Raw genomic sequence first — 18748 nt, 5'->3', positions numbered from 1 at the left:
CCACGAGGGGTTTGTTTATGCTTCCATCTTGGACGACATCACCATGTCAGCAGGCTGCATATAAGAAAAAAAACACCTAACGCTAAAAAAATTCTAACAAAAGGTTTCTCTGCTGTGTTTTCTAGTATTAGGTGTCCTTAATAACATACTAAAAGTTTACCAAAGTTTGACCATTAGAAATGTGTCATTTTCAAGATGGCGTCCAAGTTGAGCAGGAAACTCCTTCATTATTTGACCGAGCCAAGTAATCTTGGTGTCTCAATTCATTTTATATGGATACTGGTCTCTTAAACCTCAATTCTGGGAAATAAACTGGTATGTTGAATGTAAGACAATAAAATAGCACAGAGACTGTGTGGAAAGATTTTCTGACTTAAAAACTATAATAGTACTAATATTGTGTTAACATGGATTAATTTTGATATCAGTCAAAGTTTGTGTCAAACCTCTAAAACCAGCATATTGTTGAGGTAATAAGCTTGAATTTAATATATACCAATTTTGGTTTGCATGTTTTCTGGATACAGAAGTAGCTGTTTAGTCTTAGTGATCACAATAGCAATAAATAGTGTTTTTCATTAGAAACAACATAAAAACCACAAGTGGGAATGAGTTATTTTTCTGTTACTACTCAATAATGTGTTCAGGATATCCCAAGGGCTGAAAAAAATAAAGTGGTCAATTGTTGTGGAGACTGGGGGGCATGGTAGGATATCTGTGCTGTGGGCCTATTTTGGACTTGGACATAATTACATACTTATGGAATACATGATTTTGTGAGATTACTGTAAGGTTTTTATCTTTGTTTGGGATGAACCAGAGATGTAAACAATGTCATGTAACTCCAACTCAATATGTGTTTTTGGACACATACCTTTTTTTTGATAAAACACAGACTTGACATTCAATACAAAAGTTATTGCACCCAAAAGTAATTTAACCCTCCCGCTGTCTCCGTGAGTAAGTCTGACCCTGCCCCGCCCCACATTTCCTGCAGCCTGTTTGAAGGCAAGCAAATCTTTTGTAAGGCTAACAAGCCCCAATTAGCGCAGGCAGTCACGGAGTTCTTAAGCAATAAATCTAACTAAACCGTCCTGGATTCCATCCAACCAACTGTACATTATGTCCTCGATAGGGGATGATACAGATTTACTCATTATTCTCCTCTACTATGCTGGGACGAACAATAGAAGCATCTATTTTTGTTCAGACAAGTCCAAAGCTACTAAAGTGTACAACATCAGTGAGATGAAACAGGTCCTGGGTAGTGACTTGTGTTCACAGTTGCTGTTTATTCTCACCTTCAGAGGATGTGATACAACTTCAGGCCTTTTCAGTTTAGGCAAACAAACAGCATTCCAGAAACTTTTGAATGATGAATCAAACATCCAATCCTGTACAAACGTGTTTCTGCTCTCATGTCAAGCAAGGAATGTCACAGAGGTCCATGGGACCGAAGCAATGGCAATGTTGTTTGACGGAAAGAGCACAGATTCTCTTGCCTCTTTACGCTACGTTTTTAGCAAGAAAATGGTTGCCTCCAACTGAGTTCTCAACCAAATACCACTGCCAAAGAGTTTACTTCCAGATCATGGTGTGGATTGGAAAGGAAGGTGACATGAACACAGTGGATTGGTGATGGAAACTGGTGAACAACCAGTTCCTGTCAGTTTTGACCAGTAAGAATTCTGCAGATGATCCACTGTTGTCCACTGCCTGTTGAACACAACGGTGCAGTTGCAGGGCTTATAGACTACCATGCTTGTGGACCTTGTCAAGTTGGGAATTTTGAGAATGAATATAATCAACCTCTATGGGAGAAAGAATGTGACGACTAAAGGTAAATCTAGTGAAGGTCACAGTGCAAAAAAGTAATTAAACCAGAATAAGAGGAACCAACTGAAAAAAATAGAAAAGGATATGTATAAATAAGAGAAGTATTGAAAAAAATGTAAAACAAAAGGCAAAAAAACCCCAAAACGCATTATAAACGAGTTTGGATGAACTACGACTGGACCCGTGGAACGTCTCCGCAGCAAATAGCACATACCACGTTCCCGAGAATTCAGTCAAATGACTCAGTTCCACCGAGTAGAATATCCATATCCACTCATAGAATATCCATGTCAAATTACAGCCCGATTTAACGAGTATTAATGGAGGAGTAGTCTGAAAAATGGGGCCCCCAGCGGCCCCCTGGCACCCCCGTGGCATATATGGAGTGTGGTCCCTATTCATATATTGGTATGTGTCAATGATTCGATACCACCAACTGTCGCAATATTTGACTCACAAATAAATGAGAAAACAAAAAAAAACAACAATTAAAAAACAAGAATCATTTGTAGTTCTAAAGATATTTACAGTGTTTTACTAACTTTTCGTCTCTCCCATGAGGTTATTTGTCTCCTGCAGCATACATTACAAGTACATGCAAATGGAAAATCTATCTTCTGTCTATAATGCAAGTGTTTGTGAAGTGAATATCTGTAGCGGCATCTGTTCGACCTGAAACTTTGTCAATGGCTTCCAAATACCCCGAGTGTGTGCATCCGTTATTTTGGAGTAATTTCAAAATGTTTATTTTCATGTTTGTTTTACCGTTTGCTGTTTAGACCGGATGGACAGGACCCGGAAGTTATTAGCGGGCAATGGCCGCGGCTGTGTTGAAAGCGAAAGGGGGAAAAATGCAAATTTCTCCGCTGATACGGCATTATAAACGCTGATATTTTCACCATGTGCTCTATAGCCAAACGTGCACCTTAGATGTACATGCTGAACACAGACAGAGCCATTTAGAGAGAGAGTTGTGACAATGGAAGAGTTCCCGGGAGTTTCAAATAGGTCACGTAGGTCCGTATTTTTTTTCTCCACACATGCATTTCAACAACCGAGTATGTGCATGTGTGCGGCTGATGCGCATGCACATAATGGACCACTAAAAATCCAGCTGTTCAACTAGTCAGGTGGTATGGTGTTACTGCAGAATCTCCGAGGAAGGTGTCATGATTTCATGTTCTAATGACCAATAAGAGGTTCCATCTACAGTGTCTGAGACTGAAAAGGGAAAGTGGTTATGTCCTGTTTGCAGGAAACTCAAATACAAATTTAAATATCTTAACATTTAATCATTTATTTACTCAAAGGGCACAACAGATTCTGATGTATTAGTCAAGGCACAGGCCACATGGACCATTTTATCGAGGGTTGTTAGATTAGACATTCTTTCAGTCTGAAGAAGTGTTATGGTACTCTGTAACATTATGTGCTTCTTGTGGCCCCTATAACTCTCTCAACATGTTAATGCTTAATCATTTTATTTTCCACCTTTGGTGAAGGCTGGGATTTCAACCTTAGCACTGTACAAACCAACTGAATCACTGATATGAAAACCTCCATCTGCTAATATAACTTCTCCTGGGTTTATTTTGTCCAAAAAAGCACAGTTTTCTGTGAGATATTTATCACTTACCCTACCACTCTACCCTTTGGATATAATGGTAATTGCCCCTTGTGGTGCTATGGAAACAATATATTTTATTGTATTGTGTGCATTATAACAAGAGTATGTTTTGTTCCTTGTCTCTAAATTGCTTGGTCTTTCAATGAATATTTCAAAGCAATCTATAATTGAAATGCATTTGGGAAATTATTTCCTAAATGAGAGAGGCATCATCCCATCTCACAATTTCACACTCAGGCCACACAACAAATGCAGGGGTCAGTCTGTTTTAGCACACATCAATCACCTGTTTAAAGCAGCATCATCCGGCCAGCAACAAAAAGGGGCGTTTTAGTTTGTAACGGGTACACCCTCTTCAAAAACATACCCTTCTTCTTATTCGCTTCTGAATTGTAACTTAACGTCCGGTCTTGATCGGTATTTCATCTGACCAGCAGCAAAAAGGTTTAGGATTAGGATTAGGGTTAGGGTTAGGGTTAGGATTAGGATTAGGGTTAGGGTTAGGGTTAGGGTTAGGATTAGGATTAGGATTAGGGTTACTTCTACTTTACTTTGATGGAAGTCAAGTAGCGGAAATGACATTTTTCCAAACCCTTTCAGAGTGGTTGGTGAAAAACTACCAGAACCTCCACTAAGGCGGTTTTGTAGCCCATCCGAAACGCCCCACAGCTGGCCCGACCCTGTTCGTTTAAAGATCCTGTTGAAACATGAATATGGAACCTGAAGGCAAGGTCTTGGACATTCCTCATGAGCGCCAACAGTAATTGTTGGAATTTTGTCATGCTTTCAAGTTCTTTCAGGTAAGGTTTTACAAAGTTAAATATGATGATCACCATAGCATATGAAGGTAGCTCTGTGTAATATTTAACTTTAGCATCATCACTTTTGAATCCCTTCTCATTCACATTGTTCCTGATGATCCTGGCACGTCTGCAATGACTGACACTCAGATTCCAGTGAGTTAATATCGTTCATTGACATTATGGTGCTGGTGGACTTGTTATTATCTGTCTATTGAAAATACTGCTGTAAACTAGAGTTAGTGCTGTCAGAGAACTTGTCAGGCTGATCACCAGTCAGAGCTAGATTCACTAATCCACAAGCTGCTTCTTTTCTTCTTGTCTCCTCTCATAGTTTTTCATCTGGTGAGAGGATTTTTGTCTTTTTTTTTTTACCTAAAATGGTTAAAAAGGAAATAATATGAATGTCACAAACACACACATTGCTCCAGCGTGTGTGTTTATTACAGCAGCAGCAGTAAATCATCAACAGCCTTCCTTCTCCTCCTTTCTCGTCTAACCACAGGAATAGTCCATTTAAGACGATAGTCCATTGTTGCTGCGTCGCATTGGGTCACAAACATTTCAGATCATCGTATAAAGGTGATATAAGGTGGTGTAACGGCTACTAAAATTGGAACTGTTGTGAGCGCTCTTCAGTTTATCTATATACTGGATTATCTATGTATATACTGACAAAAAGATAACGTCATATTAACTGTAATATCAACTGCCGTCGCTATGTTTGTTTTACCCTGTGAGGTCATTTGAGAAGGAGGAGCTGACATTCTTACGTAAGGAGGAGGAGCCAGGGTTCTCAGGAGGAGTAGTTTCCGCATTGGTACGTCGCAAAATCCAACTCGCTCATTTGGAGCTGACTTTTTACAAAATGTGGAATAGCAAGAAAGGGAGGAAACAGAACTTTTTCAACTTTGTTCCTCTGAATGAGGCTAAAGGAATGTGTATCACTGTAGCAAAACCATTATAAAGTGATTGTTTTCATAATTCTGCCCCTTTAATGTCTAAATTAGAGCGATTATACAATATTCATGGAGAGAACCGACACTGATCAGTTTCACTTTATTAAGGCCCAGACCCTGTCTGTGGCTCTGATGCTGCATTCACACAGTTCAGCCTACATCATAAGGTGGACAATGTTTGTATTTTACACAGCCTGTAGAAGTTTATTACATCAGCAGAATCAAATTGTAGTGCAGTTGTCTGTTCATGAACAAGCTAAGAATCCTAAGAATAAATAAATCCCTCCACTATTATTGTCTGGTGTGAGAAAAAAATCTGAGCTAATCGTTCACATTTTTCAAACCTTTAGAACTGAAAGTTAAAATAAGCTAAAGATAAAACTCTCGCCCAGTGGTTTTGAAGTCTGTTGCTGGCGTTGCCTTGTACTATGAGGGTAATATGCATAATAAGTATGGCTGATGAGCTTTTATTCTGAAAATAATATTAAGTCCTGTTAACACTATAGTGACATGAAAGGAATGATTGACGATTGTTTTTGATGTTACATTTCCTTTTAAATCCTTTTTTTCAGTCTGTATTGCACAGGAAAACCATCTGTAAGGTCCTTCTGCAAATCAGACACAGACAACATTCATCACATTCAGGTCCACATTTGTATTTTTTCCTGTATTTAATGTGTATTTTTCTGTTGTGGTTATCTACGTTTTCTGTAACTGTATTTGTTTTGTTGTCATCTTTTGCATTTTGCTGTTTTGAGCATTAATTGTCCTCTTGTGTATTTTTTTCTGCAATTTTGCATGTTTTATAGTCATTTTGTGTCTTTTTGTTGTCCTTTGTGTATTTTTTGATGTCTCTTCGTATACTTTACCTGCAATTCTGTAAGTTTCTGTCATTTTTTTGTATTCTATTATTTTGAAGTTCTTTTGTATATTTTTTTTTGTGCTTTTGTGTAATTTCGTTGTCCTTTTGTGTATTTTTCCTGGAATTCCGTATGTTTTCATAGTCATTTTGTGTATTTTTCCTGTTTTACATGTTCATTGTCCTCTAGTGTATTGTTATTTTCTTTTTGTGAATTATTTTGTTCTTTGTGTGAATTTTTCTGTAGTTCTGTGCATTGTTGCTGTTGTTTTGCATAATCATTATTATTTATTTCATTTTTTGCTTTTACTTCGAGGGCCGCACAACATTAGACAGTGGCCCATGCCTGGTCCAAAATGTTAACATCATTAGACAGTTTAGAAAAATAAAAACATTAGTTAACCACTTCACCAGCAGACTGGTTGATCAGCTGTTTATCCAGAGAAAGACTTTCTAACCATTATAAGACAACAGTAAAGCCCTGGTTTGTGTCCGTTCCTGCTGTGTCTTTGCCCTCTGTCTGTTTCAGATTGGTCAGCACAACAATCAAAGAGTTGCTGGACGGGGAAGGCTTATGAGCATCCACTGAGAACACTTTCATTGTCGTGTGGGCAAAGACTGAACTCAGCTCAAAGGCTTTGGCTTTACATGTCACCACCTGCACTATTTCCCTCCTGAAGCGACGGCTGACCACGCAGTAGAGGAGGAAATTAGTTGTGGAGTTGAGGTTCTGGAGCATGTTTGCTAAATCTCCAGCCACGTTGATAGGAATGCTGTAGTCGTCTCTATTGAAGTTCTTGACGTTGTACTCGGTCCTCAGGATGCAGTAGGTGACAAACCGAGGCAGGCTGAGCACAACGAAGGCTACGGAAACGGTTCCCAGCAGCAGAATGGTTCTCTTCAGCACCGCCCGGCTGCTCCGCCCATGCATCAGGCGCCGCTCCTCCTTGGTGAACAGGTTACTGGCCTGGCACAGATTACATCCAATCAGGTAGTTAAAAATAATCACCAGTGCAATGGGGATGCCGCCTGACAGGAAGGTTGTTATCCACACTATAATAGTAGTGTAGTGTTCATCCCGGTACTGACACTTGGGAAGTATTACATTCTCCCCATTCACGGTTCGGTTCACTGGTTCCACCACATTGATCCAGCCAAGTGGGACAGAAACCAGGTGGGACACCATTATGATAGCTATGCAGGTCATCTTTGTGACCCGGGCCTGGGTGAAGTGCTGTTTGGCTGCTGTGCTGCGAAGGACCAGGTAACGCTCGATTGTGAATACAACCACGATCCAGGAGGAGCTGTACAGAGATCCATACTGGAGGAATCCCAGAACCCCGCACCAGGGATTGGAGTTCCAGAAGGGCTGCAGCATCCAGAAAGTGAGGGTCAGGTCGATGAGAACAACCCAAACCAGGTAGAAGGTGTCCACAATGGCCAGGCTGCTCAGGTAGACAATGGCTGTGTTGGACATCCCACATTTACGGAAACATATCATGTAAAATGTAAAGAGGTTTGCTGTAAGGAAAAACAGGGAGGAATCATTAGAACTGGGGTGTCAAACTTATTTTAGGTCAGGGGCCAAATACAGAGCAGTTTGATCTCAAGAGGGCCACAGATTTTACGTTGGAAAAAAGGAATTTCAACATTATTGTGCGCTAGTTTACACTTATATATATACATAAAAAAGAAAATATGTAAGAAACCTAGATTTGTGACCAGTTTTCTATTAATGTCTTCTGTGCTATAATTTTTAGTATTATTTTGACCACTGTGAACTGTTTTATGTACTGCTGCTTAACTTAACCAGGAAACACAAATAGATTATTAATCTCAATGTGGTTCTCCCCTGAATTAAATTAAGACTATAACAAAATAAAATACATGTATAAACTTTATGCTTCAATCATCAAGTACGTCTATTGGCGCTCCTTGTTATTTTATATTTAGAGAGGTCATCTCTCAGGAATAAAGGATATTTAGCTGGTATTACTGAAGCCCCGCCCTCTCAGTGACAATCTAAGTGTCCCATTGAGTACTGACTAGTTTGCTGAGAGCCTTAAAATGTTGTTCAGTTACACAACTCATTTGGACGCACACTGTGTTTGGTTTAATGTCAAAATATCAATATAATAACTTCAGAGGTGATATATTCACCAGTAATTATTTAATTATTGGCAAAGTCTGTTTTATGATGTATTGACGTGAAAATTACAAGGAAGGTGGAGATATAATTGCTTTCCACTGCTAATTATTATTTAATTTAATCCTCTCATTATTCTCAAATATTATTAACACATTTTACCCTTGGGGTCAATCTGACCCCAGGGTTATTTGCCTCCAGAAAATGATTTTTAGATTATGCCAGGCACTTTGTTTATTTTTTGAATATATAATTATCCCCTTGATAATAAAACCTTGACCTGTTCTCGAGCGCCACCATCAGGCCAAACTTTTAAATTTCAATTAATAAGTTTCAATCCAAATCTTCTCAAATTTACTGACAACATTAATGACCACAAGAGTATGAACCCTTATTAGTTGTGGTGATTATATGAGCTTTCCTGCTGCGCCACCATCAGGTCAAACTTTTTTTATCCAAATTTTTTCTATTCTGGGTGCACATTCATCACTCTCACGGATGAAAAATATTGACTGATGTTGGTGACCCACACTTTCCTCTCATACACATATTTAGTTATTTTTTTGTAACATATTTGGGGCCATTCACTATAAAGTCCTCTGTCTCAGGCACATCCTCACTTTTACTGTGAAAGAGCTGTTCCAAAACCTCATTAACAGTAAACCTTCCTTTCCCCATGTCATGTATCAACTCAGAAGCATCAGCTCTGACGTGCAGGTGTGGGTACGTAAGGTCAAACATGGGTCACACACAGACAGCTGAAACAGCTTGGGGTCAAACTGACACAAATGTGTGCAATATGCAATCAGCTCATTGAAAAAATGTTATCATGGTGATTTTATGCTTAATTAATTAAGTCATGAAATACGAAGTAAAAGCAAAAAAGTCAACTATTATTTTTTAAATGATGAACATTGAATAGGGTCACATTGACCCCAAGGATAATAGGTGGGTTGATGGCCAGACTTCAGTGATCTAATTATACTTATACACAGTGTTAGGAAGTAACGGATTACATGTACTGGGCCAGAGTTACGGAATCAGATTGCAAATTAGAAGGAATTGTTTACAGTTACAACTGAATTAGTTTTGGTAATCGGGTTACAGATATATTGTGGAAATCAATGGATTATACAACATTATTTCTCTGTTTCACTGGTTTATTCTTTCTCTCTATGGCAACGCGATGCATTTCCCAGAATTCCAAGTGTGAAAACTATTTGCGTCAGTCACTCAAATTCAATGATGTCGGAAGACGAGCAGCTGGAGATAGACGTGGAACATCAGAAACAGGTTAAATCTCTGCAGTGCAAGTAATCAGATTACGTTACTCATATTGAGTCATGTTAGGAATTATGTTACAAGTTTTATTTTTGCATATAATCTGTAATCTGTAATGGATTACATTTATACATATATTCGTTTTTGTGTACAATAGATTAATATTATATATTTAATGATTTATATTGTATAAATAACAATGTAATAATACAACACCTGCTCGGCACATCCCTCCCATTGTGTGTAATATTATCCATTCATCCATCCATCCATCCATTTTCAGACCCACTTACTCCTGTTTATCAGGGTCGTGGGGGTCTGCCGGTGCCATTCTCTGGCTCTCATTGGGCTCTGGGCGGGGGTACACCCTGGACAGGGCACCAGTCCATCACAGGGCAACACAGACAGACAACCACTCACTCTCATTCACTCCAATTTACAGACTGTAATATTATTGATTATAACATTTATTTACAGGTTGAAAACAATACTTCACCTCATCATTTGTCGTTTGACGCACACACACACACACGCACACACACATTGTCGCACAAACCTGGAATTCCCACAATGCAAAGCAGTGGGTAGTAGATCCTCTGAACGGTGACAAAGATGGTGACGGAGGCTCCTTCCATCGCTCACTCACACTCACATTCCAGCCTGTGCCATGAAGTCAACAGAACAATAATCAGCTGCTGCTGTGCATTCAGAACTAGCTCAAGTCAGCTTTAGATTCAATTCTACAGCATGTACAGTAGGGTTGGGATCAATTACAATTTTTATTGCATAATAGATAATTAATTACAATTATGATGTCATTATAATTGTAATTGTCATTTAAAAAATCTGTTGCCATTGAAATCATAATGAAATTGTAATTGTGTTCAGATAATTGACTTTGTCATTGAAAAAATTTAATTTAACGCAAAAAATGTCAAACCATGTTACAGTTCTATGTGTAGTTCTAAACATATATAGTGAACAATTATTAAAATATGTTCCAAATCAAGCTTTCCTACGTTACCATTAAAAAAAAATTTAATCGACGAAAAACCTATACAGTATTTTCATTGATTAGGAAACCTAACATGATAACCAATAGATAGGAAATAAATTGGATTAGGACCCATTATCATTAGAGATGCTAACAGAAAGCCAACACTAGAGGAAGGTTAACTTTTATTAGGTTTTTGTTTGTTTGTCTGTTAACAGGATTATGTGAAAAGTACTAAACCAATCAAAGTTAGACTTTACGCCATGGAAGATTTCATTCAATTTTAGAGGGTATTCAGATTCAGAAACAAAAAAAAACCTTATCTCTCATCAAACTCTGCCAATGTAATAAATAAATAAATATCTATTCCATATATAAATAAATGAACACATAAATCACTCAATACCTGAATAAACTGTATATACCATAAATGAAAAAATAAATCACTTGCTACCTAAATAGATAACATAAATGCTATTTATTGTATTTTTATTCATTTATCTATTAATGTATTATTTAATCTATTTATTTATTCATCTATTAATTTATTAATGAATGAACTTTTTTATTCATTGTCGATCAGCCAATGTGGACATGTGCTTTACATTTCTTTGTGCGCGCTGAAGTGTGTGCATAAATAAAAGAATAAATAAATTGAAAACAAATAATACATAAATGTATGAATACAAATAAATAACATTATGTACTATATCTAGGCATAAAGTTATTTATTTATGGCATATGTAATTAGGTATTAAGTTAATTATTTATTATTTACTTTTAATTATGGCAGAATCAGTCTTCCATAAATTTCAAATTTCAAAAAAAAAAAAAAAGAAAAAATCACATCTCAGTTCTTAATTGATCAATCTTTATGAAATGTACTCAGTTATGTCTGGTTGGTTCCACCATCTACCCACTGAGTTTTATCTGGATTTGACATTTCATTGCCATTGGTCGATACATGTCTACCTATTGTGTTGTTATTAATGAACATAGACATTTTTCACAAGCATTTAAAGTCTAAATGTACCATAGTACCACGATCAGGATCATTGATCTAGATAATTGAAAGAGGAGATTTGGCTCTTGTTTAATATGTTGTTTCATTTTGGTTTTGGTTTTATTTCCTACATTTCTGTGCTATTATCTTCTCGAAACAAACCAACTCTTCTGTTCTCTCTGGTTAAACCGTCACTGTTAAAAAGGATGAAACCAAACCTACCTGCTGTGTGTGGCTCCCACTGACTGTCTGCACAGGTAAGTCCCCTGAGTGCATCCCAGCTGCTTATGGCTCCATAAAGATACATGTGTGATATAAAGAAGAGGCGGATGTATCACGTCCATCTGCTGCTGCCATAAAGCTCCACACACCACCTGACCTACAGCTGGTGTTCATGGGAGTTTCCTAACAGACAGAGGATACACTTAATATGGATTATTATTATTATTACCGTAGTATGGAAGTGCATGATTATATCTGATTGTCTGTAAACAGCTGTTGGAAAGAAGCTTTTCTGCATCATGTTTACATTTCTAGGCCATATTTCTATGATCCTGACTCCCACAGTAGTGTTTTACTCCCTGCACCGTTGTAGGCCTGACAGCACCATGCAGTGTAAGGCTGTAAGGGATTAGAAGATGGACTCGGGTCATTCCATTTTCATTTCAACATATTTTCAGGACATCCCACGCATTTAAGTCTCAAAAAACCTAAAAAACCACAAATAATTATAAGACACGGAGGCATGTAAAGGATTTTCAATATTATCAAGTAGTGAAATATCCAAAAGTTGCTGTCCAAAATAAAAATGAAGAAGTTGCACAAAGAAAGAATGTTATATATCCCAAGAAAGAGTAACCTTTAAACCAGGGGTGTCCAATTCCGGTCCTCGAGGGCCACTATCCAGCATGTTTTAGATGTTTCCCTCTTCCAACACACCTGATTCAAACGATCAACTCTGCATCCAGCTCTGCAGAAGCCTGATAACTATCCTAATCATTAGAAATCTCTGGTCTTTGGAGAGAGCAGACGTGTTTTCATTCGCTCCGATAACACGACCTTGGCTACAGCTGGCTACGGCTGGCTACAGCTGAACAGCCTGAAAAATTGGGCCCAAGACTGAAGGAAAATGGTGAAAAAACCGCAGGGAGGTCCTTCAGAACCCAATTCGGGTTTGGAAGAGGTCAAGGAGATGATATGCGAGGGTCTACGAAACCTATCTGCCGAGATAAAGTCGTTGGAAAAGACGCAGGAAAACGCACTGGAAAACCTACAAAGCGAAGCAAAGGTACTGAAAGAAAAGAATGAAAGAAATGCTGAAGAGATAAAATTGTTGAACGCCAGGGTTGAACAGCTGGAACAAAAGGAAAGAGAGAAAGATGTCATCATCACAGGCCTAAAGATAAAACCCAGGAGCTACGCGAGTGACGAAGAAACAAAATCGATTGACTCCAGGTCATTGACTACCTGGAGTCGAAGGACATTGTCCTGAACCCTGACAACATCAACTCCTGCCATCTCCTGCCAAAGAAAAATGATAACAGAACTGTAAAAATAACCTTCACGAATATGAAATTCAAAGGACAACTACTGAAGCAAGGAAATAAACTCAAGGGAACGAAGATGTACATCAATGAAAACCTGACGAAACAAAATGCAAGCATTGCATGGAAGGCACGCCAAATAAAAAAAGGAGGAAAAATTGTGAAGACTTGGACAAGGAACTGCAGGATTTACATCACACCAATGGGAGAAGAAGACGGAAAACCAATCCTCGTCAAAACGATGGAAGACTTGGGAAAATACGAAGGATCCACCTAAACAACAACATTACCGATGGTAATCATGGATATGGACCCAGATCTATATAAACACTGGAAACAAAACTCACTGTGATTATTTTACGGAGACTGAATTAAATGTGGAAACCAAGAGTAAAAAAGGTCTGTCATTTATTCATTTTAATTGCTAGGTGGTGGGGTGATTAAGGATTACATTAAATTTAAATTCAAAGTGTTTATTGTCATATGTGCAGTTAGAAACACGTTTTCCTGTACAATGAAATTACTACCTTGTTTATGAACTAAGATATAATACAATGAAATTACTACCTTGCTTATGAACTAAGATATAATACAATGAAATTACTACCTTGCTTATGAACTAAGATATAATACAATGAAATTACTGCCTTGTTTATGAAATAAGATATAATACAATGAAATTACTACCTTGCTTATGAACTAAGATATAATAATGTGTTTATACAAGTTAAATCTAACAGTGGAAAATACAACACTGCCAATAGAACTAACAGCTGAATTAACCTTCATGTAGAGACAAAACAAGTTGCAAACTTGTGTGTCCAAAAAGAGACATTCCCGAGTGGTGACATTATGGATGAAAAGGGAAAAAAAAAACAAAAAAAAACTTCCAAACAACTTCGAAAGAGGAACTATTCTTGAACTGGAGGAATGCTAACAACGTCTGGCAGGGAACAAGGCCAACACGAACAACGATAGAGAGGAAGAGGAATAAAACAAGACAACACTGACTACAGATGAGAATACACAAGAAAGGACTGTTCAACAACTCAAGAATGTTTGACCAGAGAGACATGTAAACCCATGTAAATTTGCGATGGTAAAACAGGGGACGGGACCCAGATAAGCAAACTGCTTCTCTCGTCTCCCTTTTCGGCATGTACAAAAAAATGTAAAAAAAAAAAAAAAAAAAAAGTGAATGTAAACATGTCGGAAATAAACTGAATAAATAAATAAATAAATAAATAAATAAATAAATAAATAAATAAATAAATAAATAAATAAATAAATAAAACAAAAACAAATTGAGTCCGAAGTGCATGGACCATTTGTGGAATGACCCACTTGGCTTTGCCAGGAAGAAGGTGTTTAACATCGCAGACATGGTCGGGGCAGATCGCAGACACAATGCTACTTTTCACCTGTGTTTATGTTTTTAAATATCTGTGTTTTTACCAGGTTTAGGGCTGGTTACAGTCCTCAATGACATTGCAAGCCGTTGGTCTGCAATGTCAAAGCCCCGCCCCTCAGCTGTTCAATAGTTCCTAAATTATTTTGTCAGGTTTTACACATATACAGGTGCTGGTCATATAATTAGATTATCATAAAAAAGTTGATTTATTTCAGTAATTCCATTTAAAAAGTGAAACTTGTATATTATATTCATTCATTACACACAGACTGATAGATTTCAAATGTTTATTTCTTTTAATTTTGATGATTATAACTGACAACTAATGAAAATCCCAAATTCAATATCTCAAAAAATTTGAATATTACTTAGGATCGATACAAAAAAAAGATTTCTAGAAATGTTGGCTGATACTGAAAAGTATGATCATGTACAGCACTCAATACTTAGTTGTGGCTCCTTTTAACTGAATGACAGCAGCAATGAGGCGTGGCATGGAGTGGATCAGTCTCAGGTGTTATGAGAGCCCAGGTTGCTCTGACAGTGACCTTCAGCTCTTCTGCATTGTTGGGTTTGGCGTCTCGTATCTTCCTCTTCATAATACCTCATAGATTTTCTATGGGGTTAAGGTCACTTTTTGAATAGAATTACTGAGATAAATAATCTTTTTCATGATATTATGTGACCAGCACCTGTAGTAACAAAATTGCTATTATACCATGTAAAAGACACTATGTGGACTGTCTAGTAACTGTCAGCTTCAGCCTACGCACAAGGACTGCGTGAATGGAAAAAGGGCCTCATAATATTAGTAATTATTGCTACTTGCTGTAAATAGTAATAGTAGTAAAGAGTGCCAGTTTGAAATGCGTCAGTGGTGAATAAAAAGCATCTATTCTGAACGTGAAGAGAAAGGCACGGCATCTGCTACAGGGGCCAGAACACACCAGAGCGTATATACTCCATGTTGGACACAGCCTCCATCAGTCCATCCTTATGACTGCCAGTGTGTGTGTGGTACAGTTTAATCCATTCGAGGTAGTGAACACTGCTAGCGAGTGCATTCATAGCACTCCTAGCAGTGAAGGGCTGGGCGGTGTGTCCAAAACTGTACATCACCGTATTTTTCTAAAGTGTAACTGTTTCACGGTACAGTATATGACGGTATCTTTTGTTTTTCATGCATATTCAGTTGTTCACAGCATTTTCTACTGGTTGAGAATCAGAATCAGATCGGTTTATTTTAAAACAGCACATGGAATTTGACTTGGTAGTCAGTGCGTGGAACAAAAAACAAAAACACCAAAAAAACGAGCCAGCAGCAATAATAATAATAGTGATACATAGAAAGATAAGTGATAAATAATGGATAAAGGATAAAGATAAATATAAGTGAAAGGAATTACTGCAGTAGATTGACTTTGGATGGTCTATTTTACTGTCATGATGAGTGAATATTGTAGAATAATTCCACACTAGTAGTAATACAAGTTTGCAACAGCAGCTCAATGGCTCTAGTTTAGCTTTAGCATCAGCTTGATTTCTCGCTTTAAAATGCGCATAATCAGTGGTGTGGTGGTTTCTTATGGTGAATAAGGTAGTGTTGTGTTTGCAGCTCCACCAAAACCTATTTCCGTGTTATAGGAATTACAAATTGGAATCCTTTGCTTTCTTTTTTTGTGTTATCACTGCTGAGCTGCCGACATGCTAAGCTAACCGTGCCTCTGTGTCCGTGACTGTCGTTCACCTGTAGCAGAGGCATGCGCACGCAGGCACATGCTCACATGCAGCTTCAGAGCTTTCAATTGTGTTTTTCCTATCCATTTACACCTTAACTAACATCAGAGCGCCAGTAGCGCAACAAACCAGAGCCGGGCCGGGGGCGGGGCCAATGACCGGGCCCTTTAAACTCAAGTAATAAAGCTCATGATGACATAATTTTACAACCCACAACGGCGAGGTTTACAAGCTTCGACACCAGGGACAGTGACTATGTCATTGTGAAGTCCATCAAACAAACATGAAGGATAACAAAACAAGAGAACAACAAAAACATTAGGATGGTCACTAACACACATTCAAAGCATCTCAGCACCACGGATCATTTTGACACCAACTTTAACCATTTCAACCCAGAGCCTGTATCAGTAACTATAAAGTTTAGTTAAACTGACACAGTGGTCCACATGATCACAAACACTATTTCAATATGAAGCACTATAGACCTACTCACCACTATTTGAAGGGCATATGACGAGCCTTGCACTCCGTGAACTCGTCCACGATGCTCGGTCTGTCCATTTTCTTTCCTCTTTCATTCTCTATGGACAACATGATAATTCCACTCAGTCTCTCCTGTCCCACTGTGCTCCTCAACTGGTTTTTAATATGTTTTAACTTGGAGGATGAGCGAGACACATGGCTGACGTGTGCGTTCATACAAACCCTAACCTTAACCCAGAAACCATGTTGTTTACATAATGTGACACTTGAAAAATTGAAAAATGGCAATGAATGAACCGCTGTTAAGGCACGTAAATAGTTGGTGGTATGTAGAAGGTTTGTCACCTGAGGACGCGGCCTCTTATTTAAGGAAACTCACTTTAAGTACAGGTGAATGATTGTGGGACCCATAGAGTATTCATCAGATGTGCGCTCCTGGCCTGATGTTGAATGGCCAGACATTTATACATATCTGATAGAAAAACCCAGTGTGTACACGAAAGAAAACCTAAAAGCAACTGTTATGAATGGGCAGGTAGGGGGGCTGCTGTACTCCTGTTAATGAAGATTTCCGTGTATTTCCGCGTATTCTGATCAGTTTCAACGGATGAGTTTCCATCTCTACATGAAGTCTACTGTCCCATGTCTGCATATTAGTCCATTTACAGCTTTTTATGATCATTTCTTACTGGATCCAGACTGAGATAACGTTCAGTCCGCTCCCGTGCACCATCGCCTCAGCAGTCCTCCGGTTGTTTTGCACCAAACCTGCGCGTATGCACATAATTTAGTATGCACACATCACACGAAATGGGTCTATATAACCCCTGTATAAATCTGCATGATGGGTGACTGCTCATACTCTGGGTGCCTCTGGGCACAAGTCATGAGAGGGCCCGCCTTCTCCAGCTCCCCTGAGCAGTGGTAGAGGCCCGGCTCCCTTAAGTCCTACCTCCTATCCGGGGGGGTGCCACCCTCCCAGCCCCCACTATTGCTCCGTCCTGCAGAGAGCTACTGTTTACCTTCCTATTTAGAAGTGCAACGTTGAAAAGGGTTGGGTCTGAAATGCAGCGTAGCGTTCCAAAAGTTGTGTAATGAAATACACCGGTACGGCGGTATATTGAAAATTCACATCATAACAAAAATATATACTGGTATTCGGTATGAACCGGGTATACCACCCAGCCCTATAGCAGTGTTAGCGATAGCGCTACTAGCAGTATTAGCGATAGCGTTCCTAACAGTGTCCGAGTCCTGACGTGCAAACACAGAGGAACACTATCAGTGCAAAGAGATGAAATCAAAGGAATATAGAGTAACATGTGATTCCATGTCTGATATTTGGATACCTGCATTAAAGATCTGTTAAACATGGGGAGAGTGCCTATGTTCCCAATGGGTTGTGGGAACATAGGGCTGTGGGACCAATGGGTTGTGGGAACATAGGGCTGTGGGACCAATGGGTTGTGGGAACATAGGGCTGTGGGACCAATGGGTGGTGGGAACATAGGGCTGTGGGACCAATGGGTTGTGGGAACATTAGGGCTGACCCCAAAACATGAAGTGAGTTGGTTAAAGGGACTGTGGGAGATGGTTGGTGCCTCTGTGTGAGCTGGGGGGTGTCGGAGGTGGTGGGGTGCCTCCTCCAGTGTCCTTTTACATATCTGCTGTAAACGCTGTGACAGAGCAAAGAAAAGGCTGTGTCACACCTGTAAGCACACACACCCCCTGCGTTCACTTCTTCATAATGTCTGAGCAGTTCTCCCTCTAACGCTCACTACAGCAGCATTGCATTATATCAATGATGCATCTACATATGGCTCTGCTCTTATTCCTCTTTCTGTTACATGTTTTTCCTCCTAATAAAGTCTGGTTTGTTGTTTTGCCATATTTGAGTTACTGTCTAGAAGTTTGGGGAAATACGTACAGAACTAACATCCAACCGTTATTCATAATGCAAAAAAGAGCCATCAGACTGATACATAACGCAGGATACAGAGAACACACTAATGTATTATTCTTAAAAACAACTCAAAACTGTCAAATATTTTTATAAAGCAAGCAA

The 18748-nt window shown here is 38.7% G+C and overlaps 1 protein-coding gene across 1 annotated transcript; it reads right to left on the bottom strand.

Annotated features, from left to right (window-relative positions):
- Positions 1–5120: 5120 nt before the first annotated feature.
- On the bottom strand, positions 5121–11839 carry LOC114457874 (probable G-protein coupled receptor 139). Its single transcript, XM_028439995.1, has 3 exons — positions 11728–11839; positions 10065–10168; positions 5121–7602 (listed from the first exon to the last, which is right to left on the bottom strand). Exons 2-3 carry the CDS (start codon positions 10141–10143, stop codon positions 6542–6544), a joined length of 1140 nt encoding a protein of 379 aa, XP_028295796.1. The 5' UTR covers positions 10144–10168; positions 11728–11839; the 3' UTR covers positions 5121–6541.
- Between the last annotated feature and the right edge of the window lie 6909 nt (positions 11840–18748).

Source organism: Gouania willdenowi, chromosome 24 (genome assembly GCF_900634775.1).
Source record: "Gouania willdenowi chromosome 24, fGouWil2.1, whole genome shotgun sequence".
Lineage (NCBI taxonomy): Eukaryota > Metazoa > Chordata > Actinopteri > Blenniiformes > Gobiesocidae > Gouania > Gouania willdenowi.
The sequence above is the reverse complement of the archived record's forward strand: the minus strand, read 5'-3'. Positions and strand labels throughout refer to the sequence as shown.